General features: G+C 43.6%; 1 protein-coding gene across 2 annotated transcripts; it reads right to left on the bottom strand.

Moving 5' to 3' along the window:
• Nucleotides 1-209: 209 nt before the first annotated feature.
• On the bottom strand, nt 210-19,521 carry LOC124469422 (monocarboxylate transporter 2-like). Of its 2 annotated transcripts, none has more exons than XM_047022708.1 (5): nt 19,062-19,521; nt 12,087-12,333; nt 6,110-6,253; nt 5,016-5,825; nt 210-4,609 (listed from the first exon to the last, which is right to left on the bottom strand). In XM_047022708.1, exons 2-5 carry the CDS (start codon nt 12,301-12,303, stop codon nt 4,335-4,337), a joined length of 1,446 nt encoding a protein of 481 aa, XP_046878664.1. In that variant the 5' UTR covers nt 12,304-12,333; nt 19,062-19,521; the 3' UTR covers nt 210-4,334. The 2 variants fall into 2 exon arrangements, with proteins under 2 accessions (XP_046878664.1, XP_046878665.1); XM_047022709.1 differs by lacking the exon at nt 19,062-19,521 and adding an exon at nt 13,596-16,941.
• Nucleotides 19,522-27,804: the final 8,283 nt, after the last annotated feature.

A 27,804-nucleotide genomic window follows, 5' to 3' on the forward strand; every position in this document is an offset into this window, starting at 1 on the left:
AACGAGACGGTGGAAGTGGGTGGGGGTCGGGGGGTCTGTAACTAAGCAACATTAATGAGTTCTTTAGCCAGATAACACCAGATTGACTCGGGCTACTTTCGTAGCTGGTTCGTCTAACACAAAAGGTTGCTCAATAGAAATAAAGCCAATATAACCTGATAATTCATTCATTTTGTCAGAAAAAAACAGGAAAAAAAAATGAGGCTGTGTCAACATATATGTATATATTTTATTTGACTATTGTGATATAGGGTAACATTATATTACAATTACAAAAATGTATTAGTAATCTGGATACCCGTGTGGTACTCATCGGACTCTGAAACAACTACTACAGAGGTAGTGGAAATACTGACACAACCTGACACAACCTGAAACTTGTACTGTAGACCTAATATATTATCATGGTATTGGAAGCTGTTGACATTGAGATGCAGGGGTTATTGTACGTTTGTGATTGCAGAATTCACATGAGAAAGTTCAAGATTTTGGGTAACCTAGCATGTAATTAGTTTAAAAACAAAATGGTGACAAAATGACTTGATCTACACATTCATATGCCGAACACACAACCCCTGCAAACAGATGTTTATAAACATTCATGCGCGCTTGGCTCCCTAGAATAGCATAACACGTGCAGTATGACGTTAAGCTGACAAGACTGAGTTTACCAGAGAGTTCTTAACCCCTTATGTAAGGCAAACATATTGAAATGTGTCTGCTGTTCTTCTACAATTAAAGAAAATATTGAAAGAATGAGAAATTGAATACTGAATACAGCAGTTTTCTATATGGATTGTTCACGAGACTTGTTTGTAAACATCAAGAAGACAATGGCAGATTATTTGTGTTATGTTCCTTAATCTGGCATGTCTGTTTACAAATGGCTTGTCAAAATTAGAATCATGTCTTAGTTTACAACTAAGAAGAGTCACTCTTCGACACAACTTAGATATCCAAACAGAATATTCAAAAGGGAGTTTCACAAGGCACAGTAAGCTCATTATCCAACTTATTAATAGCATTCTTAGTTGCGTCTTGTATAGTAGTGTGACATTAACAGCATTAGCTTTTACGCACAGTGGCAGTTGGTTATTCCAAAATGATTCCCATGTTCATGTCTATATTAATGTACTGTATTAAACAAAAGAATACAAGAGAACATGTTAAATTGTTTATACAGGTATGTTTGTGTTGCTTCACTCCTACCACAGGGACTGTATCCTTGTTTGTTCAATCCTCTTTAACCACCCAAGAACATTTTGTCAGCTCAGTCTTACTTAGTGGCTCAAGTATCCCACAGGTATGGTCTCAAGTTCATATGATGTTGAAGATGATTTGTTTTCACTTACCAAACAATACAGTAAGCAGTGACACGGATTTGTGCACCCAAGATTCTTTGCCCATATTGGAATTAACATAAGAACATCAGCCATCACTTCCTCATTTTGTCAACATTTACATAAACAATTATCATTTGTGTGTGCGTAAAGAGCAAAAAACAAAAACAAAAAAGGTATTTACCTTTTGAATGCATAGCGTTTGATCATCTGATTTGATGAAATAAAAACAAGTTAAAGTAAGGACCGCTAATGATGACACCATACCCAGACAAACACACGTTTCAATAAGAAATCAAGAACATTTCTCATAATTCAGACTTGACATACTTAATAAAGTTACAAGTTTTCTTGACAAAATCAAAGTAGTAGCCAAGTAGCCAGATCGTTAGATAATAATGCTGTGAAACAAAGAAAATAAAAGTGAACATTTTAAGCATTGTATCAAAATGTGCGGTTTACTTTAAACTTATAATTGAAAAATCATCGTAACATTGCAGTAAAAAAAAAAAAAAGAAACAAAAAGGAAATAGATCCAATAGCTTGACTTTACACTCAATGGCTGTGTCCAAAAACAATCTTCTGCCTACAAAAAAAGAAAGACAATAACTGCCTACAAGCGCTTTTACTACAACTGCATAAAAATGCACGTGTTTATTCAGTTTATCATGGATGTACAATTTCAAGTACAAGTGACAGCAAGCAACATCTCTTACACACCCATTCAGGTTAACAGGTATGGGTAAGAGAAGACTCCACTGCCACACATACTCAACTGCATTCAGCCCCATCAAACCAGAACCATACCACCAGATGTGGTTTTTGTAGGGTTTTTTTATGAGTGGAAAGCTCAGTTTTGCTTTAGTTGTGGTGGTTTTCAAACCAGCAGGGGGCAGTGTTACCTGGTATATAAATATTGTACAGTACATTCCTGCATTAGTATCTACTGCATGTGCTGACCCTGTTGTCTATGACTAGGAGTATAGTCTTTGCATGTGCAAGTAAAACGCTGACTAGACAACTAGCGACGTAAATGACAGTTACGCGCTCTCTTGCCCACAGTCAAGACAAAACTACAGAAAATTACATTGTCATAATACTGTAAAAAATACTGTCTACTCTGAACTGTTAAAATACTATGAAATGCTAGAGGCAAACAAGAAAAAATGGATCTAGAACAATGGCTGTTAGCTGACAAAGTGTGTTAGTAAACTAGAATGTGTGTTTGTGTGTTAAGTTAACACCTCTACTAGAAGCAAATAGATGTTAAACTCCTTCACTAATATGCTCAGAAAAATCAAAAGATAGATCATCTTATACTATATTGTACAGTAAGCTATATTGAATCTTCTGAACTATATTTAAATATGGTTGTTAAGTTATTGAAAACCACACAATTAAAATTACATGTATGATAACTCTTATTTCCTTTTTTGAATTTCACACTACACATGAATAACATACTGTACGGGTGTTATAACGCAATGGGCTGTTTGACAGTATATGCACATACAGTAGATAGATGATTACATGTTACAGGTTATTAGTTAGTATAGTAACAGCTGTTGAGCATTCTTCAAACACCTTTCTAAGTTGTAAGAAATGCTTTCCTATACAAACCAATTGGATGTGAGAATTCTACACATCACATTTCAAGGTGTTAATTTAACACCGGTATTGTTTACATATGTCCATCTAATGAGAGTGGAACTACAAACACATAAGGAGTAATGAATGAACACTCCTGGTGATAAGACAAGTCCACAATGTCTCAGACTCACAGTGTTCAAGAACACTTGAATAAATAGTGTATACTATAACTTTATATATAGATACAGAATCAAGTTTGTTGCATTCTTTTTCATTTAAGGCAATGCATCATTGGTGAAAGTGAAACAGCTACTACCCAAAAATGACCCATCCCCATGTCCCACACTAATAGTTATCCCTGGTCAAATACATGCTTTAATGCGATGGATAAGTATAGGTAATATTGCTCATGGGGTTAAATATTTGGTATTAACCTTTAATATATATTCCTAGAGGACGTTGGTGGCAGGAGGTGTTCGTTAAGGCCATTGAAGACAGCCAGATAATGAGCAGATTTACCCTCACATTCACTGGATTTGATTGGATTGCATTTGTTTAAAAAAAAAGAGGTCTTAATTGGGGCCTCAAGTGGGCCTCGTTGACAGTGGTACAGCATATATTCATACGTATGTGGACTCAGTGTGCATTATGCACTGGTAGATTACAGTGTGGCCTCTATCTTACCTATGTCAGCTGGGTTGTTCAGCTGACACAAAGTTCTATAGGGCAGCATAATACATGGGCACCAGAAGATCAACTAAAACCACGTTGGCACAACTTCAAGTGCCTGACCTCAGTCAGTTGAATGTGTTAATACTAGTAATAGTGTATTCATCCAAACAAAGCTATTATCCAAAGCAATATGCTGTACAGGGGTAGATTTGCACCCGAGACCTTTCGATCCACAGTCAAGTGCTCTAACTACTGAGCTATACCCTCCCCATATTACTGAGGTGCGTGACACTGTAGGTTTAGTGGCGGAGACTTAAAATACACATTGCGTTCTTAAATCACAGATTCCTAGATATATGACATGATTCATTCTCCCACATTAACAGCTTCCTGAGTCTCTCCCTTGCATATTGTACATGATCTTCCCAGCTGACACATCCATAGTATTCATGACAGTCCTTTTTCCATTGAGAAATGCGCCTCACGACGCAACACGCGTCATCGTCACTTTGGCAGTTAAAGAGCGGAGTGTGGAAAGCTCCTAGCGCGGAGACCCTGAATGGACATCGGAACGGAGCGAGTTGAACGGGAACCGCTGGCCTGCCCTCTAGGAACCGTCTGATATTCGTGGAGGGCGTGGTGATGGCAGCAGGTATGTGGGTTGGTGTGTTGGGGGGGCGTGGGGGGGAGGGTGTGGGGGTGTTGGCAGGGCAAGGCAGAAGAGAGAACGTTCTAGATGTTGGTCTCCCGCTGCATAGCGTCGTCGTCCTTTGGTCCGTTGTTGGCCAGGCTCTCTGATGCCTGCAAATCCCCGTCCGCCTCCTTCTGCTCCTGGTCAGGGTCGTCCGTCTCAGTCCGCTTGTACATCTCCGCCTGCTTACGCTCCTTCTCTAGGAGTCTGTAGTTGATGAAGTTCCCGATGAACAACCAGATGCTGGCTACGATCACCACGGCACCACAGCAGAAATACATGTACTTGTAATTCTTGGTGACATCTACCAGTTTGCCTGTACATACAATGACAACAACAAAAAAACATGCATTTCTGTAATTATCGTGAGTTTTTTTTTCCTCACAGCTATTTAGTTTAATGAAGGTAATTAAAGGTTTTAAATTCTTATTTGAAAACATAAACGCGTACTAATCTTTAATGAGCACTTGCACTTGACACCACAGCAGTAAGTAGTTATGTAATAAACATCTGCTTTTGTTGCTAAACGATTAGAAAATCAAAAGCAAAAATGTTTGTGGACATTTTTCCCTCCTTGAAGTGATGAAGATGTGTTAATTTACCTCCATTTGAATTCCATACAGAAATAAACTCATTTAAAATTCAAGGTCTGGACATGAAGGGAGAGAGACAGAAAGAGAGAGGGAGAAGAAAGAGAGAAAGAGAGGCTTCTTATGACGTACCAGCGAGTGGAGGTCCGAGGAGAACCGGGCAGCACTCCACGATGGTGGTGAGGCCCACGGCACTGGAGAACCTCTGGGCCCCAACCAGGTCCATGAGGGTCTCAAACAGCACCGAGCTGACCATGCCGAACGCAAACCCAAAGAACACGGCGTACACCACCAGGCCCGTGTAGTTCTCCACAAACGGGCAGAGGATGTGGCACACGCCGTTGTAGAGGACGGCAAAACTGAAGAAGTACTGGATCCTGGGACGGACCCACTTGGAGTTGGCCAGCAGCCCCATGGAGGGGCGCGCGAACATGTCGACGAACGCCAGGATGGACAGCAGGAAGGCGGCCGAGTACTCGTCCACGCCCATGTCCTTAGCGTAGGCCGCCAGGAAGACGATGGGCGAGAAGAAGCCCAGGAACATGATGACGTTGCCCGACAAGTAGATGAGGAAACCGCGGTGCTTGAAGAGCGACAGGTCCAGGAACTTGTTGACCGTCTGCCAGGCTGTGGCCTTCTCCTTCTTGGCCGTGGTCTTGGCGGTGAGGGCCAGCTCCTCGTCTTTCTTCGCCTTGCTCGGCGGGGGCCCCAGGGGCCGCATCAGGGCCCCGGCCACGCAGCAGTTGAGCAGCAGCCCCCCCAGGATGAGGAAGCTTCCTCTCCAGCCAAAGAAGTTGAACAGCCACTGGTTCAGAGGAGCCAGGGTGCTCAGGAACACCGGACTGCCGGCCATGGCTAGGCCGTTGGCGATGGGGCGCTTCTTGAAGAAATACCTGCCAATCATCGTCAACGCAGGCTGGAGATTGAAGGCCAAACCCAGCCCTGTGAGAGAGGTTGAAGGTCAGAATATTTGGGCTTAAAGGGGGTTTCTGATGAGGGTTAAAAGGGACACAAAGATGATCTTTACTACATGGAAACAAGGGGTTATTGTGGAAGCAGAGAAATTGTTGACGATTTCAGAAATAATCGGACTTCCTTAAAGAAGATAAAATAATTAATGACAAGTGACGTTCTTCAAAACAAAAGAGAACCTAATTTTAACAATGTTCTTAGACCTTGACACAATGAACTCAAAGGGGCAGCTTACAGGATTGTGTCAGACTTACCTCCGATGACACCAATGCAGAAATAAAGCTGCATGACGTTGTTGCAGAAGGATGCAGAGATCATCCCCAAAGAACACAGCATGCCTCCCATGATCATGACAGGCCGGCAGCCATACGTGTTCACCAGGATACTGCTTATAGGACCTGGGGGAAATCATACAACCAACAAAAACACCCAAACCTGAATTATGTTTTTCAACAACAACATTGAGCACTCAACTTGGGTGATTACTAACCAGATTAAACTCTAAGACCTCACTTAAGTGTTCCAAAAACAGAAGGGGATTCCACCGGTCTAAGAATAGATGTATCTATAGTGTGTTGACACTCCAAGGCACGCATGTCATCTTGTTGGTTTGTGTTGCTGAACAGAGAAAAGGTTGGCTTTGTCGATTGGCTCTCAGCCATCAGTTTCAAATGGACCAAACTAAAGGGTTGTTTGATTATGGTTTAAAAGTTTTTAAAAGTCACAAATTTAACAAATTGTTAATAAATAATAAAACATATTTCAAATGCCAAACAGGAAATCAATACCCCCCCAAAAAATAATTACGGCTAATCAAGTGTAATGCAGATACTGACTTGTTTAGAAATGACTTTCTATAAACTACAGTGATTGTAGCTGGTTAGGGCTGACAGACAGAACAACAACAGTTCGGTCTGGCCAAAGGGAAAATCAATCAAGCCCTGTCGAGGGCTCAGGTCTCTCATGTCACAATTAGGAGGGGGACATTTCTTTCAGTTCACTGTACAACTTTCAGGTGTCAATGTCATTGTTAGCAACAAACAGCTAGACCATGCTCGCAATGAGGGCTGTTGACAAAACCCTGAAGCATGAGGTTTTTCCGTGACCACAAGTAAATACTGCTTATTGTCAGTACACAAAGCTAAGTGGGACTAGCAAAAGTATTCCCATTCACGCTGCACTATGAACTCAATGAGTCCACTTCACTTGAATACTGTTATCATGAGTCCACTTCACTTGAATACTGTTATCAACTACAACTGTCTCAACATATTTAAACATCATACAGTGCCCTCCAAAAGTATTGGAACAGTGAGGCCAATTCCTTTATTTTTGCTGTAGACTGAAAACATTTGGGCTTGACATCAAACGATGAATCTGAAACCAGAGATCAACGTTTCAGCTTTTATTTCCAGGTATTTACATCAGGATCTGATGCACAAATTAGAAAATATCACCTTTTTGTTCGAACCCACCCATTTGTCACGTGAGCAAAAGTATTGGAACATATGACTGACAGGTGTGTTTTGTTGCCCAGGTGTGTCCTATTACATACATTATTCAATCAATAAATACCACTGAATGTCTACACTCAGGTTCAGATTGGGTAAGATAGGTTTTGTCTATGCAGACTGTATTCAGAGGTGAAAACAACATGAAAACCGGAGCGCTGTCTTTGGGTGAAAAACAAGCAATTGTGAGTCTTAGAGAAGATGGAAAATCAATCAGAGCCATTGCAGAAACATTGGCCATAGCCAGTACAACCATTTGGAATGTCCTGAAGAAGAAGAAAACTACTGGTGTACTAAGTAACAGACGTCGAACAGGTAGACCAAGGAAAACATCAGCAGTTGATGACAGAAACATTGTGAGAGCTGTAAAGAAAGACCCTAAAACAACTGTTAGTGAGATCAGCAACAACCTCCAGATGGCAGGAGTGAAGGTATCACTATCTACTGTTCGCAGAAGACTTCATGAACAAAAGTACAAGGGCTACACCAGAAGATGCAAACCACTCATTAGCAAGAAGAATAGGAAGGCCAGGCTGGAATTTGCCAAAAAGTACAGAGATGAACCTCAAAAATTCTGGGACAAAGTTTTATGGACTGATGAGACAAAGATTAACTTTTACCAAAGTGATGGAAAGGCTAAAGTTTGGAAAAAGAAAGGAACTGCTCATGATCCCAAACACACAAGCTCATCTGTGAAACACGGTGGAGGTAATGAAATGGCTTGGGCTTGCATGGCTTCTTCTAGGACCGGCTCATTAATCTTCATTGAGGATGTAACACATGATGGCAGCAGCAAAATGAACTCGGAAGTCTACAGAAACATTTTGTCTGCCAATTTAAGGAAAGATGCAACCAAACTGATTGGCAGAGCCTTCATCATGCAGCAAGATAACGACCCAAAACACACTGCCAAAACAACAAAGGAGTTCATCAGGGGCAAGAAATGGAAGGTATTAGACTGGCCAAGTCAATCTCCAGACTTAAACCCTATAGAGCATGCATTTTACCTGCTTAAGAGGAGACTGAAGGGAGGAACCCCACAAAACAAACAACAACTGAAAGAGGCTGCAGTGAAAGCCTGGGAAAGCATCAAAAAGGAAGAATGCAAAAGTTTGGTGACGTCAATGGGTCACAGACTTGCTGCAGTTATTGAAAGCAAAGGATTTGCAACTAAATATTAAGTCTTATTCACTTAAATATGTTTTAAGTATATCTGTTCCAATACTTTTGCTCACATGACAAATGGGTGGATTCAAACAAAATGTGATATTTTCTTAGTTGTGCATCAGATCCTGATGTAAATACCTGGAAATAAAAGCTGAAACGTTGATCTCTGGTCTCACGTTCATTATTTGATGTCAAGCCCAAATGTTTTCAGTCTACAGCGAAAATAAAGGAATTCGCCTCACTGTTCCAATACTTTTGGAGGGCACTGTATATAAGCGTTAACTGAATTTAGAATACTCATTAACAGTCTCTGAATATCCTCCCATTCAATTTCCCCATTGTTGTGGATCAAACCCTTTCAGACTCTGTTGCTCACGATTCAGGTGAAGGAAGGATTGTTCTAACGTTCCAATATTGATAATAATATAACAATGTTGCTAATATTATACAGAGGTCTAAAGGTTGCTTAATATCTCCCCAGGGGATAAGATGACTCATTTCCTGTTGTGACAGTGATATATTTGATGACTCCCAAAAAAACAGAAGCTGGTCAGCATAAATATGTTTCTGCATTTAGCATCACTTGATCAATTTGCATAAGATGGTAGAGAGAAAGGGGTTGTCAAAGCACAGGGTAGCTTACGGCGCTGGAAAATGATGTGAATTCCATCCCTCTTCTGATGTGACACGTTGTGTCAAAACAGAGCACTACGTAAAACAGCGTTGGCTTGTTTTGTGAGGCAGTTCAATTACAAGGAGCATGAGTCGGTGTTGTGCTACAGTGATTTTGTGAGTAGTAGGTTTGCCCGCAATGACACAGTTGTGTTGTTTCTATTGGACAGCCTCATTCACCACTGAGGCTGCCAGAATGGGCTCCGTACTGACAGTCAACAGAGATGGCTGTGTGTCTACACTGCCAAGCTCAAGGTCGTCTCTTCCTCCCCCTGCAACCTCTCCCACCCTCTTCCTCCCTGTCTAGTTCCCTTCCTTCCCCCTCTCTCCTTCCCCCCTCCATCTCTCTCACTCTCACTGTACTGTTCTCTCTTTCTCTTCACTCCATTCCGCCTCTCACTCCACCCCCTTCTCGTTCTAGTTCACTCCCTCATCTCCCTTTCTCCCTCACACTCACCCCCTCCCTCCCTCCCTCCCTCCCTCACTCTCTCATTCCCTCCTCTCCCTCCTTCCCCCTCCCTCCCTCCCTCCCTCCCTCTCCCATTCCCTCCTCTCCCTCCTTCCCTCTCCCTCCCTCCTTCCCTCCTCTCCCTCCTTCCCCTCCCTCCCTCCCTGCCTCCCTCCCTCCTTCCCCTCCCTCCCTCCCTGCCTCCCTCCCTCACTCTCTCATTCCCTCCTTCCCTCTCCCTCCCTCCCTCTCCCTCACTCTCTCATTCCCTCCTCTCCCTCCTTCCCTCTCCCTCCCTCCTTCCCCTCCCTCCCTCTCCCTCACTCTCTCCTTCCCTCCTCTCCCTCCCCCTCCCTCCCCCCATCCTTCCCTCTCTCTCTCCCCCTCTCCCTCCCTCTCCCTCACTCTCTCATTCCCTCCTCTCCCTCCTTCCCTCTCCCTCCCTCCTTCCCTCCCTCCCTCTCCCTCACTCTCTCCTTCCCTCCTCTCCCTCCTTCCCCTCCCTTCCCTTCCCTTCCCCTCCCTCCTCTCCCTCCCCCTCCCTCCTCTCCCTCCCCCTCCCTCCCTCCCCTTCCCCCCTCCTTCCATCTCTCTCTCCCCCTCTCCCTCCTTCCCTCTCGGTGGATTAGTGACATTGATCCAGCACTGACACGGCCTGCAGCTTAGCCCGTCACAGCAGAGCGACACTCAGGGAAGAGGGCGAGGCTGGCTCTACTGAAGCTGGATGATGCAATAAATCATACAGTCGTGTTGCACCGATGCAGGCGGTTTGGGCGCCTGAAATGATGCATCCTCATCCTGCTACATCTCTCCATTTTTCTGATGACAATACCACATTCCAAGTACAACCGTTTTCCAAGTACAACCGGCTTCTGGCTAGATTCCAAGAAATAACGAAATGCTAGGCCTTGCCTACCAGGACGTGGCTGTTGCATCATAAACTTTAACTGCCGTACGGGAGGATGATAGCAGTTCTAATTGGTATGTGAGCATATGGCAGGCCCATCCAGCCTGTTTGCGCTTCACCACAGGTGCTGCCAGGACCACCACGTCCACCATTTTATGAGTTCACCATGGGCATCACAGGGTGGGACGTCCAATGCCTGCTGTCCTGGAGTGACCTTCGACCCCTTGGTGAGACGAGGATGATGCGAGCAGCTGTTTGATGGCCAGATGTCCTTTGGCTCTTTATAGAGTACACTCTCCATGGCAAACTGTGTGATAGGGGTGTAAAATGCCTGAAAAAGTGGACTACAGCTTTCGGGCTTTCATTCTAGACACTTTTTGTCTTTCATATTGGATAAAAGTATCTACTAAATGAATAAAATGTAATGTGCTTCAACACAGGGGCTGGATAAAATCATTTGAAATGCAGTAAACATTGGACGAGCGATTAACAAATGATTACCTCATCAGCACGCACAGGACAAGACGGCAGGTGTTAAACGGACGACGAGAGGCTCTGATCAATATGAATGAATCGCTGGGGGAATAGTGACGAGCATCTGGAGACTTGTCTTAATTGTGCAGACTGACATGGGAGGGGGTTGTCACTTGTGGGACCGTGCCACCATCACCACCCCTCCCAAGACCATGACAACATGACGACCGTTAGAAAGAACTCTTCTCCCCTGGGCTCAAAGCCCCTGTGACCACGTTAGTCAGGAGTGACTGAAATGAGATCTGGGGAAAGATTGCTGGCATAGAGCTGCCATGCAAAAGGTATACTATCTAACAGTGAGGGGCACTGGTTGCATGTGATGCTGAAGGGCAAGATGCTGCCAGCACTTCACCAGAAACTTCTGTGTCTAAAAAGGTAAATATAAAGAAAGAAATGAAAATAAGTTTGTGAAAATCCAAAAGGAAACGACCACCACAACCTACTTTACCTTGACCGTTGTAGGTTATGTTTGATATGTTTCTGTCAATGCTAGTGTTATGATTTATCTTTGAAGCTTACAGCAGCAAGACCCATGAGTTGAGAAAACTTAAGTAAAGGGAGCGGGGAGGGGGGGGGGGAGAGGGTAAACAGTGGCGATCTTGGTGGAAAGCCTACGTGCCTTGAAGCATGAAGACAAATACATAAGTAGGCTAAGTCAGGTCAAGTGTAGAGGTCAAATTTCTCTTCAGTATCCTTATGCTCATTTACGGTCACATTCACACACAGTTTTTCCCCTTTCCTCATACCCAGAATGCTCTGGCTGAGAACTCTCTACAGGAAGTATGCAGCACACCTTTGTTGTACTTGAGGTCAAACATCATTCTCTGGGGTTTTTCCAAATTGTCTTTGCTGTGTTTATCTTGATTCAATCTGCGTACATGATGTCTGTCAGTGTTACATGTACTTCTTCCTTCCTTGCGGCTCAGTCACAACGACCCGTGATCGCCATGGAGACAACGGAAAGAGATCCACATAATGAAACAACCGCTTACCTCCAGCGTACATGACAGCGAGCATGATGGAGGAGATCCATGCTATCTGGCTGTAGGAAGCCCCGAAGATCTTCTGGATGTCTTTGAAGAAGACGGTGATGGCTTTGGGGAAGGCGTATGAAAAGCCGATGGAGATGAAGGCTCCAAGCACCACAGCCCAGCCCCAGCCCCCGTCTGGTGGGGGCACGGCGGGCGGACCTGAGGAGGGGGGTGGCATCACTGGCCCCGACTCAACGTTCGGCTATCACTGGAGGGAGGGAAGGAGGAGGGGAGAACAAGAGAGGAGAGGTGGAAGGGTGGAGAGTGAGAGAGAAAGATGCACAGGTGGAGGAGAAGAGGAGGTGGAGGAGAGATGAGTAAAGGTGGAGGAGGTGAGGGAGAGGATACAGGTGAGGTGGTGGAGAGAAAAACGTGGGCGGGTGGAGGAGGAGGAAGAAGAGGTAGGTAGATAGAGGTGAAGGACAAGATAGGAGGAAAGAGGAGGGGAGGAGGACGAGTAAGCAGGAGGTGGGTGAAAGTGAAGAGGAAAACAGGTGGAGGGGAGAGATGGAGGAGAAAGGTGGAGAGAGAACAGAAGATCATTTAAGAAAACACAGACAGGAAGACAAAACACTGACCTTAAAAGGATATACAATACTATTCCTTTATGCAAGTCCCCTTAGAATTTGACTCTGAGGGCTAGAGAGCCTCTTAGGTCTCTTATGTCATTCTAACTCATGACTGCTAGATCATACAACCAGCATATTAAACAGGAGGTTAAGGGCATTCATGTAGAACACACACACACAACGGATTATATCCTTTACAAAAGGTGAATTTTACTACCTGGGAGACCTTGCCCCAACCGTTGCTCACCTTGACTCCAGCCCCTCCCCTCTCCCCTCCCCTCTCAGGCTATAGGGTAATGGAAACAAAAGGGGGGGGGGGGGGGGTGAGGGGGGGTTAACAGACCAGCATGGTATAGGACCAACGGGCCAACATCACTGGGCTATATTTACAAAGCAAACACGCCTCCACTGTCCTGTGTGAAAATCTTCTATTGTGCAGCACAGTGTGTGAGGGTGCAACACACAACACAACACACACAGACGCACACCCCCTTCCACACATGCACACACCCCCTTCCACATGCTCACACACCTTCCATACACTCGCACACAACACACGTACACTCTGACAGGATAGAGCTGGGAAAAGAGGCACCTGTAGAACATTAGCAGTTCTTACATTTTCACCCAAAAAATTAGAGAAATCTAGGCTATATTTGCATCGTCTGGTAAGTACAGAAAGGCCAGATACAGAAGGAACAATATGGAATTTTAAATTATAGTAGCCAAAACTGAAAGGCAAACTAATCATGTTGACGCACAATGGCAAACTGGAGAAACAACACAAACAGTAAAACAAATGGTGTGTGTAAGAATTTCACAAGTAAAAGATTACTCCAACAAAACATGCTTAGGCAGTTTCAGACCAGGCAGATTAGCAGGCAGCTAGGTCTGACCTTACCTAGAGAGAGTTGGCAAAGTGTAACCAGATTTGGAATTCACCAGAATTATCCTCCACAACCGTGTTGTTGAGAATCAAGTTATCTTCTGCGTGCACATGAAGGCACCAATGAGTCCTGCGCGCACTAGACTTGTACATAAATCTTTTGTGTTTTAATTTCAATACAAGCCTTTGAAAGAGCAACCATGACAACCGTGTTTTCCTCCCCCGAGCATCAATTATGGAAGTGTCTCTGCCACGTTCCTCCCCGGTTCCGTACCCGATCCCAAACCAGACCAGTGGAGCCTCATTCATAGTAAACCCCGTCTCGACTGTCAACGCAGATAATTGGCTAAGAGGCTCGACCTGGCCGTTGGTACATGAATAATGAAACCAGGCAACGTGATTTATGTTTTCTCTCACCTTGACAATGCTTGAACAAACCTGCTGAACTGGTGATACAATGAACAATGATTGTTTGCACAGTTTACAAACACACTTAATCCCCAGTGCAGATTCACATCGGTTAGGGTTAAATTAAAATGAGAGAGTAGGCCTATGTATTTCAAAAATATCTAAACTATAATCCACTGTAATCTGATTATCGGTTGGCTGTAGCCCTTTATGTAGATAGGAGGCATGATTGATTGAACGTGACGCCATTCCATAAACCGGTCTTGGGACCCTTAAGAGGCCTAGATGGTTAAGTCTGAATAAAATGACCAAAACACACTAAATTAAGGTTAAAAAAAAGTGCAGTGACATAACTATCAAACTAATAAACAGACACAAAATGTGTCTGAACTGTGTGTCTGGTGTTGTCCCTTAAGAATGTATATTAATTCACACACCCACACCATCGGGTACACTTAATTAAGTGTCCTACTGCCTTTTCTCTGCTTGACAACGAGATGTCAGCTGACACTGTGGAGACGCACCACACACACACACACACCAGGGATGTGTCCTCCAACGAGCCAATCACAAGCCACTCCTGAAACCCATTGTTGAGCAGAATAACAGTCACCTCTGTGCTATGTGAAACTCCCCTACCTGTACTTGAAAACTACAAAAACAGCATCTAAGGTTAGATAAGCAGTAGAGCTAGCAGGAGAATATGGTGGCTTCTGGCCAGAGACTACATCAGCCTGTTGATTCAAATAATCTCAATTACATGGATGATTAGTGCTCAAAGATATTGCACAGCAATGTGTGTACGCGTGTGTGTAAGACACAGAAGGAGAGGGCGATCTGGTCCGAGTTTTCCTCGAGTAAACCCCAAGGCACCTTCATCCAAGGTCATACACAAACAGTGGCTTGGCATTCGGCCCAGAAGCTTCTTTCTGATTGGGTCGGCACGGTTGGAGGAAACAGAACTAAGGTCTGTCGATCGGTCTATTGACTTACAGGGTTACGTTTCTGGTGAGCTCGGATGACGTAACCTGGCAGGAAATAGGAGCACCTGCATTTTAAGGGCATAGACAACACCTGCTGTTCACGATGGTTGTGTGAGCGCATGACATGAACTAGTGCTACGGTGTTTGTCTCTGTACTGTACACCAAAACGGATTATGTGGCACTGAGAGGAGGAGTGAGGGAAAATGAAGATAGACAAGCGTCAGCAGCAGGCCTGTTTGGGATCTACATATCTTGGCTGTGCCGTGACAAAGACTTAGAGAATAAAGCCTGGCTGAACGAGAGGTGCACTTGCGTGATGATGATCATAATTGCTTGGAAAACAAATGGCAGATGTCGTCTTTGCCAAGCTAATGCAATTCAGTTGTTGAATAGGCATCTTGAAAAACGACTCTTGCATCGTTAACAGAAAGAAAATATAGAAATTAGAGGGTAAATATAACAAATTAGGTATATAAAAAAAAAATCCTGACTAAATTTCAAAAAATGACACAAGAATTCAATGCTCACCAGCACTACCAGAACTGTAGGCATTGTACATTGCGCTGGCTCTGAAAGCAGAGCTTCAAGTCTCTCAGTGGCCTGGTTTGAATAGCTACCAGCCTGCAGCACATACAGTGTCAGTAATGGTCTAAATCCTAACAGTGTCCTGCACCCCTAGGACACAACTGTCCGGTGATTTCATTAACTTCATACCTGAGTGAGCAAGTGAGCGAGTGGGTGAGTGAGCGAGCGAAAAAGACTGACTGGCTAGGAGTCCTCATTTCTCATGAAGTTCTTCCATGACTTGAAATAACTCATTTGTGTATTCATATACCGTATCAGTGATATGCTTTCTGGGATTGACTTTCTGCTCTCAGTGAATACCTCATCAGGCCAACCCTTCTTCAGACAAATGTGCGTCCCTTCACAACACTCCTTCCTTTAGTGGGGGCTTTGCTGGAGACACGCCAGAACTGCTAGCGTCATGGCCCAGCTTGCTCGACCTTTACCTTTCAAAGACGAGGCCCGAGCAAATTTGAGGTTTGTTTTTTTTCCTTTTCATGAGAAGAAAAACACTATTGTTCCAGGAATTCTCTAAGAATTTCATCCTTCATCTAAGAAACCTACACAGCTTACCTCTCAGAAGACGTGTTTTCAAGGTCAAGGAGCAAGTTTTCAAATAAAAACGGTGTTATGGGATTTTACATTCCACACAGCACAGTGAGGCCCAACCTTACGCTGTATGTCCTGGCTTTGTATCGTACAGTATATTGAGGACCTCCCCCCCCTCTTCTACATGTACAGTATGTGTGCATGCAGGTGTGTGTGGATCGTCATCACATAACTATGATGTGTACATTTCGGATGCATATCATGTTAGATCACACAGAGTCTCGCTACATTTGATTAAAGCTCCCCTTTTATTAAGCAACAACAAACTATGGCTGCTCAATTGGCAGAAGAAAGCCTACAGAGAAACAATGGAGGCTATTGAGAGCTGAAGGAGAAACATCCTCTTGTGAGACCAAGCAGCCAGGGGTCCTTCCTGACAAATAATTAATTCAAGTGTTTGAAACCCCTTTCCATTCAAATCTTATCTTGACGCTAGTTTGACGTCGACCACTTCAACAAACCGCTCAGGGAGGGACATGGAAAAGGCAAGGGTTTGGTGGGATGAAAAGCATTGATAGAGAGCTATGAGGTACAAGATTTCACTTCTTAATTGTAAAAATCTGCTAAATGACAATTACAATAAAATGTCAAATGAAGAGGTTGAGTATTGGTTCGGAGCTGAAAGCCCGTTAAAAAGTTGTTTGACATCAGGTAAGGGTTAAGCCTAACCCCAAAACATGCTACTGGGACACACACGTGCAACTGATTTCAGTCTCTCCACTGTAGACACTGTCCCAGAGCAGACAGGTTTACAATAACAGGGGGGTCAGATGGCTGAGCGGTTAAGGAATCGGGCTATTAATCAGAAGATTGCGGGTTCGATTCCTGGCTGTGCAAAATGACGTGTCCTTGGGAAAGGCACTTCACCCTACTTGCCTCAGGGGGAATGTCCCTGTACTTACTGTAAGTCACTCTGGATAAGACCGTCTACTAAATGACCACTTGTAACGTAACCCAGGTCATAGGTCACCAAAAACCTCGAAATGAACGAGGATTAACTTGCACTATTTTGATTTTTAATGAGCTGTGACTGTAAGATTGTTGTTGAGTGATTAGAGACTGAGTACTACTTCATTGTTTACTATGGCACCACGGGACTTCATGGAGCTTCTCCATGTCGCCCAAGGGTGCCTGACTAGCTGGGTGAGACTACAGCAAAGGTATGCAGCCAACACGAAACAACCATCAAACAGGATCAGCAAGACGCATATTTTCTACACACACCCACTTCCAACAAAGGACACCATATGTTATGATGTCACTGGAAGGATGTCACCAGGAATATCTGGGCAACCACAAGATATTCCACGGCTCGCTTGTATAACTATACATCTTGTTTGTTGGTGGCTGTGTAGGCCCTATGTTTCAACTCATCACAGCTGAAAAGATTACTCGATCAGTCCCACCTCATCCTCTCCATTTCACTGCACCCTAAGAACACAATGAGCTTCAGGCGTCGGGGAATTCAAAAGCCTTGCAGCCCTTGTTTGACAAGCATGTTGATAAAAAGAGCACTCCTTGTGACGCAAAACTAGGAGTGGACGTAAGTCGCATGTGGACTGTGACAACAAAGCAGTATTTAGAGTTTCCATTAGTCAAAAGTCATGCCGTTTCAGTCACATGACTTTCAAGCTGCTGAACAGAGATAGGTCACACTGCTTGTTATGCCTGATGAGAAACATGCCTCCAGTAAGATGTGACCATATAATGGTTTAACCAAAGAGGAGATGTCAATAAATCTGTATGACAGGGGTCAGGGGTCAGGCGTTGAGTAAGGAACATATGCGAGCATCCAAACTTTAAGATTGGATGGAATAGCAGTGAGGTGTTAGGTCTCAGTGCGTGGATAATACGTTTTCTGCGTCACATTTAGTTTTATTTCTGTCACTTTTGCAGAGTGGTCCTAACTTGAAATGAGCAATTTTTTTACCCTTTTTTCAGGAAAGAATAGATCACCTCTGCTGACAGTTTGACATTTTACAGAAATATAACTTAGTTGTTGCCATACAGTAGACAGTCAAAAAACACAAATTCAGAGTCAGACACACGCAAGACTAGCGTATGCTTGCATCAGTCATCTTTACTATCCACCGACAGGATGGATGACATTCATATTTTTATTATTTGGACAATTGCTGATAAACGGATATTTGAGGGTGATTTGGAGGAGAAACAAGTTTCAGAAAAGCTCAATATTGGCCTGGTGTTATATTTAAAGCCCACCAGCAGCTGACCTGATAGGGAACATCCTCAGCTCAAGGCAGCCAAAACCTGCTTACGGGAAAACCTCTCGATCAAATCTTAAGATAATAATAGACAGAGATATGCTACTGTCTTGTTTTCTTTAGCGTACCCTTGTCCATTTCTGCACTGTAAAGAGCTGTTTCCAATGCAAACCAGCGGAGGAGACGTAGCCTAGGCTACAACAATCTCAGTAATAGACCATGAGTCAACAACTATGACAGCCAAACGCATGTAGGGATAGTGTAGTACGATGCTGTTTAAAACCGGATGCAACCAGCCGCAGACCCTGCCATGATATTCACGGCCTACATAATGAATCGAACAAGAAAAACATACATTACGAACATAATGTGTTTTGTGGATTACAATGGGCCTAAATTACGTTGCAACAGTATGTTTGTGGATGTCATATTGGGCTAACATTGGGATGTAACACACATTAAATGTATCTAGTTTAACATAGCCTACATTGAATAATGTGGATTGTTCGGGAAAGACCATGTACAATAAAGAATTGGGTGCTAACTCTCGGCTCACAAAAATGAACATAACGAAACACTCACTGTGGCTATACTGTATACATCATGTTGGGACAAAATGCTCGTGGACACGAGTTGAGCCGTTTCATTCTGAACCCTTGCGAACTAAAACCGCATATTAATCGCATATTACCTTTGAGAATAAAGACGCGTGTATCTCCTAATATGGTCCTTGTTCGGTGACCTTGTCTGTGCAGTTGGACGATGGGTCGGTGTTGTGTTTTCGCTTACAGAGAAGCCGCTATGTGACGTCCTACAGGGCTGGAAGAGGGCGGTCTAACCTGCTACCGTTGCTATTCTGGACCACGGGTCGCCAAACGGAGGCAAAAGGCCGGACTGAGCATCATAGAAAGTTGCCGGTTGCACAAGCCACCGAATAGCATTCAACCTAGTGGTAAGAAAGAGGCGTTTAAAAATGTTCAGGCGTTTTCGATGAACGCTGTGAGCTTCGATGAAGCAGAGCGCGTTCTCCTTGTGCTGTGCAAAACACTTTACGAACAGCCCCGAAGTAGGTCATCGTGGGGATCAATCAAGTTAAGCCGTGTCATAAACTATACAGAAAGTCGCTGCAATTTAACAAAATGTGCCTTAAATAGACCTAATTGCAGATCTGGGCTACTAAACCGTGGTTAAATTAAAGTTCAGTGAATAGGATCATATTATTTCATTCAGGGAAAGCCCTAGATAGCTAGTGATTAATAGCCTCTCAACAGTAGTTTTCGAGTAACCAAAAGCACCTGCCATGCATGATGCGCATGCCCAATGCTCTATAACGACTCTCCAGTTGGTATTACAATTCACCCTCTTGCTCGGACAATTAGACCAAAAACATTAGAATGGACAAAAGTATGTTTTAATTTTTTTCTTTTTTCTTATTTATATTTTAATATGGTGAGTGTTCTTTGCATGAAAGCAGAGGATCGCACATGCCCCACCACCACCGACACGCTGACGTCATGTGTCATTCTGACAAAAAAGGATAGGCTAATCGCTAAGGCACATTTCAACCCCAGCAGAGCCTGTTTAAGGATAATATTGTATCTTATATATATTATCATTGACATTGCCCATAATAGACATTCTCTGGCCCCAGTTTCTGATTACTCATAAAGGAAGGGAATATAGGCTGTTTTCTGCCGTGCCTGACTAAAAGTCACAACCATCTTCAACAGCCAATGATGTGCCCCTGGTTGCCAGCATAATACGCTACTTGACAAGTAAAGACAGGCTATTTGAGAACCATGAATGAAACATAAAGGCCTACATTAACCACGAAAAGAGAATACATGTAATCGATTAATTCAAAAGTAATGCAATCAAAAGCTGATTCTATCTGTTTCATACCCAAACGGATAAAATAATAAACTATATTTCTGAGTCCGTAGGTTAGCCTTGACCACCTGGAATGAAAAACATCAACACATGGGAGTAGAATTTAAGCAAGGAGGACACTCCCTAAAAGCAAACAAAAACACCGCACCAGTGTTACTGTGAAGCATGTGTGTCGTTTTATAAGAACACTAAGAAAAATAAAGTGTGTAATCCTATGCTGAAATGGATCCAAGACAAAGAAATAGGCTACCTTAAAGTTTCAAGGTAAACAGAGCTTTTGATGTTATCCTATCTACTACCAGCATGAAATAGGCTATTTTATTCGATTTTATACTGTGGGGTTGACTCCAGGGAAGGATGAGGAAAGGGGAGAGGACTGAGTATTATTCTGAAAAGTCTGACAGACACCTTCACAGTCTCCTGTAGCTTGAGTATGACCACATGTTCGAATTTGAGCTAAGAGCAATTTATTCGAAAAATAGTTTTTTAAACGTCTGCGTTTCTTTTGGGTTAAATATGCTACATATGCAGCGGTAAAATATTCACTTGCCTGGGTGATAAATAACTCACTGGAAGAGGCAATAAGACTTTAAATAGTTGATTGTCTCACTCTCATGACTGTCACTCGATGGTGTTATGAGGGCTACGAATTATTTTTATATAGGCTATTATAATTGTGATAAACACGTGCCTGATTAATTCTTTGTTTTCACTGTTTCGCCCCGGGGTTTCTCACCTGCGAGCGCCTGTTATCCAGAGCTGACATCGGCTAAGTTCTAGTAGTCTATTAGAACTTGCAAGCTCTTGATTTTTCGGAAGATAAAGTACCACTGAGCTATACTCATTAAGCAGAACTGGCCCATTGATTTTAATGCATGGAGTAAGTTTAATCAACTGAACCCCAAGTAATTGTCACTGGACCCAGATGCTTGTCTACCGTCATGTTGTGGCTATGCAAACAGATGGCCACCAGGTGGCGATATGAATCATGAATCCCAATAGGATTTTCAGGGCAGAGAAATATGCGTATGTTTCCGTTTTGGGCAATACTCGTTCTGGGGTGCGTTTCCCGAAAGCATCGTAAGCCTAAATTGATCGTAGAGTCCATCGTACGATGGATCTTAGTTGTACGGGCCGTTTCCCGAAACCATCGTAGCTAAAGAGGCACTTGAAAATCGTCGTAGATCAACGAGAGCTCCAGACCAGTCGTAGATCGCTAAGTGCATCGTAGCACAGAGACTCAGTGGAGACACGCGTAGGCCGACCATGAAAACTACATTAAACTCATGCTGAAAGTTAATTCCGATGGAAAATAAGATTTTTTTGGTCCTCTTTTTACACCAGTTACGCTGGAACTGGGATATTTCTTAGTGAACCATACAAGTTTAACTGCCGAAAAAATATCAGAATCCGGTTTATCCTCAAGTAAATTTAGGTTACACAAAATAATTTGATTTAGTGGGTTTGGCGCATGCAATGAAGGTATTTAAAAAACAAATGTCAGTCTTATTCAAAATACTATAACATTGAAATATGGCTGTTGTAATGTGCAATAGAAACTAGAAATGCATTAACGTAACGCTTTTACGAGTACAATAACACAACAACAATTGAACATTGAAGATGTTTATTGAAGATGAATTATAGGGCTGGTATCACGCCAAGCCCGGTGGATGAAGAGGCTGGTGGCAGAGCCGAGCCTGATGTTAGGAGATGGTGGCGCCCAGGAAATGGAAAGACTCCACAGGGTTGAAGTCACACAGGGTGAAGGGGCTGGGAGGGAGTGAAAACTCGTACGAAAATCATAAAAGCCATTGAAGATAGCCTAAGTCCTGAACTGCAGACTTGTCCCCTCTGATATGGGGAATTGGATGTTGTCTGAGATGTGGCAAAGTAATGCAGTTGTGACAGCCTGCACAGATCTTGACACTGAGGCCTTGGCGAGCCCATGTCCATCTCCAATAACCTCCAGAAAACTGCCAATGGCATAGAACCTTAACACTGCCAGTGGTTGGGTTACAGGGGTCAGTGCAAAGGACCTCCTTGTTAGCCTCTGCAGGTCTGCTTTTATGTGGTTCAGGAGCATCATGATAGCATGATGTCATCTGACATATCTTACACTCATAATGAGTATAATTGATCAACCATCAATTAAAGTAGAGTTGATTATTCATGTCAAAAACAATGATTCCATGTTGAAGACATGGGGTATTCATTACTTATGTGTTTGTCATTTGTCACAATGTCATTTGTGGCCAATATGTGATAATTATGAGATTGCAAACATGGTCTTGGGAAGCTGTTGGCCTATGCAAGATTGTAGATATAGTCAGCACTAGAAAATAAGACAGTAAATATGTTGGATTGCGATGCTTGTATTTGTACATTGAATTGTTTAGGATGCTAGCTGGGACATGCCATGTGTGATACCATTCATATGCATGGTTTTTAACCTTGCATAACCCTCCATCAAGTTGCGTCAGAATAATCACATTTCAGTACAATGGACAGCGTCTTGTTAAGTGCAACTTAAGAGATACGTACGATGGTTCTCCTTACGAGCATGTTCGGGAAACGCACGTAAGAAATAACGATGGATCGTTATTTTCATCGTAGAGAACCCTCGTAACAGCTACGATCCATCGTTATCGGGAAACGCACACCTGGGTGCTAAGTGTGTTGGGAGATTACTTGCAAGTTATTGTTTTTTTTATTTTAGAACTTTTTCCAAAATTCAGTTTTTCGAACAACAATATCACGTGAAATCAGGCTAAAATTGGACAGCAATGCATCCTACCCGAATGTGCCTCATATATATCGTTTATCAAGATTACCCATCTTGCTTTGTCGAACGATTCTCATCTTGATCTCAACTGGGTCTGCATGCTGAATAGGAAAATATCATGACTGTCTTTAGTCTGTCTTTATTGTCAATGTCTCAATCTCCTCGCACTGTACCTCACCCTTTTCTCAACACACTTGTACCTCTAGAGGTCACTATTCACCTGGCAAACCCCACCTGGGAGCCCAAACCCTGCATAGACCTACTAGTGCACCCGCGAGCTACTTTGACTTGACAGGACACATGTGGCCAGTCAAAGGGTTTTATTTGTCAAATATACAGGGAAAGTATCATCTGGACAATATGAAAGTAACTAAGTCAACTAAAAATATAATATGTATCCTTGCATGCAAGTACAAAATAGGTATAAAAAAGGTTTGAAGTTTCCATCATTACCGACATAGTCTAGACATTTTTATTGCAGCGAGGTCACCTCAATCACCTCTCAAAGCAGGACAGCCCTAGTCGAGGAGTGTTTCTAGTTTCAAGCTTGTATTTAGACAGCATTTGAATCGGCGACTGATAAAACAACCATAGGAAGCCACTCTCTCAACACCTCCGTGTTTACGTTTTCTGTCAGCTTGTTTCCACAAAGCCAAGCTTTGCGGAGAAAAGGGTTAGATTGTTTTGGTGACCTTTTGAAGAACTGCAGCTGGGGTTATGGAGGTAATATGTGCAGGGGGGCTCTCTTCCTCGAATCCAAACTGCCCTCCCTGTGACATGGGAGGGTGGTGGAATGAGGGAAATCAATATCCATTCTTAATCTTCCTCACTCTGCATGCACCCACACACACACACAGACTAATACACACATGTGCACACCACACAACACTCTTCTCAACCCTGCTGGACACGCTTGGTTCTGCTCCACCTTTCTCTCAAGGTCTTTGTACCACTTACAAAGAGGACACTATAGACCTGCATGAGTGGGGCACTGAGACACCCCCAGGTGCAACAGAATCAACCACACAAGCCTTCAATGGCCATCCGACCAAACAAAGAAGGGAGGAGAGAGGGAAGGAGGAGGTGAAAGCAGAGGAAGGAAAGGTTGAGATGCATAATCAGTGATGTCGGGGTATGCCTCCTTCTCTGTGGTGCTGTTACCATGAAGTGAAAAACGACCCCACACACACACACATTCAATAACCCCCTGCCTGCTTTCCACAGGTGATAAACAATTAGAAGGATCTTTTGTGCCCAACCTCCAATTCACACCAACTCAATCCTCCCCTGAAACAGAAGTCTGTGAGTATGACATCCTGCTCCTGTTCAAACAGTGATGTGGCCGATAGCATGTACCTTGTTCTAGCCCCGTTCCCAGGAAACACATCCCATGTATCTCATTTCCTTTTGTGGATTAGAAAGGAGTTACCTACCAACTTTGACATTGTTTTCATCAATTGGCCTCAATAACAGGAGTGCTGCTGAACTGGGAGTTTCAAGCTTCTTTTGAAGATGAAAACAAACTCTTTGAAATACTAATATTATAATCTGGAAGAACTGAAAGTGCTTATCTAGAAAATGTCAAGATGGTATCAGACACCAAGAGCACCTTCCCTCAGCTTGAGTGGAATACATGGATGATGTTTCATGGTCTTGAAGAGAGGGAACTCAAGCATCTCTTGGTGTTGATGTAGGACCAGCTGTAAACTTTGAACTAAACGAATAAACAGTCTGGGAGCTGAACCCAGACCAGTAGTTTTACTCAGGGATTCAATTACAATTCTGCACATACTCAAGTACATGGGTGGACTTGATTTGCAACCAATGTCTCAGTCCCATTAGTCAACTGTGTGAATCAACACACACTTACTCAAATGATAATGATGCATTTAGCAGACACTTTCATCCAAAGCAAAATGTAGTACAGGGGGGATTTGAAACTGCAACCCCTTGATCTGCAATCAAATGCCCTAACCTCTGAGCTATATCTATCTCCATAGAAATGGTTACAATACAATACTCTGACCACCAAAAGACTGTCAGAACTAAACATCTCGGATCCTTGATCTTCTTCTGTACCGTCTAGATTTGGACACTGCTTTGGATAAAAACCTCTGCTAAATGGATAAAACCTCAAATGTATAGAGCACCTTACCATCAGGAGCTAATACATTTACATTTAGCAGACACTCTTATCCAGAGCGACTTACAGTAAGTACAGGGACATTCTCCCCGAGGCAAGTAGGGTGAAGTGCCTTGCCCAAGGACACAACGTCATTTTGCATGGCCGAAAATCGACCCCCCTAATACCCCACTAATACGTAATACCTTACCAGCAGGAGCTAATACCTAGCTCACGTAGGACATAAGATGGTCTTCTTATTTGTCAGTTGAATGTTTTCTCTTAGTAAACTCGCCTTGTGCTGTCGTGCTATACTGCAGTTATAGAGCTGATATTACAAAAGTACACTTTGTTCTGTGCTAAAAGTCCAGGAAAAGAATCCCTGCGTATGCAAATTTGTACCAAACAGGTTGCACCAAAACCCCAACGCTCCTGTCCTGTGTGACTCTCATCACCGGTGGGGGTTAATTCCAGCAAACTGTTTAAACAGCTGGTGGTTCTTTATCACGCAGGTTTTGGCTCTGCCACAGACTCTTCCTGGGGTGTGAGGTGGGGTGAAGGAGGGGGGTGAGTGAGTGTGTGGGGTCCTGGGGTGTAAGGGGGGGAAGGGAAGGGGGTGGAGGAGTGTGGGAGGATTCTGGGATGGGAGGAAGCCAGCAGGGGGCAGTTCTGCGCCGACTGTTGACTGAAGACGTCTCTATTTTTATAGAGATAAGAGTTCCCAAGCAATTGTTAATAATGGCAGTGATGTGTTGAATGAGGATCGACAAGGTGATTGATCGAAAAGCCTTTTTAACAAAGTTAGATGGAGGGGGGGGGTACACAAAATGTACAGATAGCGTCAAGTATAAAGTAAAACTCAAACAGGTCTATGTGGAATTTCTCTGATATTTATTTTGTCAACATTGGTCGGGATTTACTGTACCAATAGCACTTATTAACGTCAAATATTTGATTTCCTCTGCCTTATTTTATTGGAGTAATTACAGGTCATCTGAGACAATCCCTGGTTTCGGGTTCAGTGGTTACATGAAATATATGGTCTTGCCAAAGCCTGAAGAGCTTTCCATGCTTACCTCAAATGGATACCTTGGAACACATTAGCGTTCTCTACTGACTGCACACTCAAATGTGAGCTGTTTATCACCCACCCAATGGGACAGTGGATCCCTGAGAGAGCTATCAAATGAGACATGACACCGGGCCTGGGATTGGCTTACGATTGCCTATCCAACATCTCGGACGTTTTAATAAAAGAATGACAATAGAAAAAACCTTTCCCCAAAGCGTCGAATCGTGCTGTGGCAATGATACGCCGCTGCCCTGTCTGTGAGGCTGGAGGATTTGGTAGGATCTAGGGCTCCACCACCACCAAACTTGAGCAAGCGCTGGTAAGAAATCTGCAAGAGCTAAACAGGGACACATCCGCCTCCTTCAACGGCGACTCCACGCGGCTCCGTCGTAAAACGCCTTCTGTTCTTCTCGTCCCCGCGACACCGGCGATGCGTCACCGTTTTCCCTGGGCTCACGATGCTTGCCGAGCTCTTTTTTTTATGAAGGCTGGATTAGGTTCAGTCGTTCAGTGTTCACGTCTTTGGCAGAGGTTCTGTCGCGTCTTAACTTTAGTCGTTTTTTGGGGGGGGGGCCCAGCAGTTTCACATAAGGGATAACTCAGAGCATATGGTGAACTGATGTATCTGTTTCTCACATTATCTCTTTTGTGAACAATATAATTGTATCTAAGGAGGAACTTGGAAGCTGCTATGATTGGCTGCTTAGGCCGAGGTTACTTTGTAACACACACACATATATATATATATATGTATATATATACATACATGCATGCACACTTTAACATACACACGCTTACACAGACACTCACAACACAATCATATAGGAACACATTGACCCGTGTTGTGCCACAAATGAATTGACTAGTTTGAAAACCAGAACCCAACACTGGGTTGTGATTGAAGTGTGTTGGCTGGTTAGGAAGAGTTCAATAGAAGCAGTCCTCAGGCGCCTGGGTGGATCCTGACCCTTCTACTGGTCAATAATACAGACACCCCAAGCCACCAATCCTGTTATCGATTGTCTGGAATTGGGGCAGTTTCTCGCCATCCAAACGAGTAAAGTTCGACTCGGGAAATGACCCTTGTGTCTGTGTGTGTGCTTGTGTGTGTGTGTGTGTGTCCTGTCACCTTGGACAATGATCCAAGCCCTGCCAATGTGCGCACCCCCCCCGCAACTTGTGAAAAACGAGCAGCAGTTTACTGAAAAGCTCCTGGAGGTGGAACCATAATTACAATTTTCTCTTGAGAAAGCGACCCCAGGCTCTGACCTCCAATCTGGCCGTGAATAAGCCAGCGCAGCTCTCGTTAGGACGGACGGTAACCCCAACCCTGTCAGGCAGGCCTGGATGTACGATAATGAACTGGTCCTCGTCCGCACATACATAAATGGGTGTTAGGACTGTTTGGTGGTATGATTATGGGGTGAGCCAGGGCTTGTTGACAAATTGCTGGGCGATCAGGTAGCCACCGCAATGCTCCATCCTCATACCGGCGTCTCATTAATTATAAGAGGCAGGAATCCTTAGCGGTGAAACAAGCCTCGGAACACTGCCTTCTTTATACG

Source organism: Hypomesus transpacificus, chromosome 7 (assembly GCF_021917145.1).
Source record: "Hypomesus transpacificus isolate Combined female chromosome 7, fHypTra1, whole genome shotgun sequence".
In the NCBI taxonomy this organism is placed as follows: domain Eukaryota; kingdom Metazoa; phylum Chordata; class Actinopteri; order Osmeriformes; family Osmeridae; genus Hypomesus; species Hypomesus transpacificus.

Bases quoted from the DNA above. Each gene is read 5' to 3' on its own strand.
- LOC124469422 (XM_047022708.1), bottom strand. From the start codon at position 12,303: ATGCCACCCCCCTCCTCAGGTCCGCCCGCCGTGCCCCCACCAGACGGG. The intron at 5,826-6,109 runs GTAAGTCTGACA...CCTCTCTCACAG, and splicing joins CTGCATTGGTGTCATCGGAG to GGCTGGGTTTGGCCTTCAAT. The intron at 4,610-5,015 runs GTACGTCATAAG...TTGTATGTACAG, and splicing joins CCTCGGACCTCCACTCGCTG to GCAAACTGGTAGATGTCACC.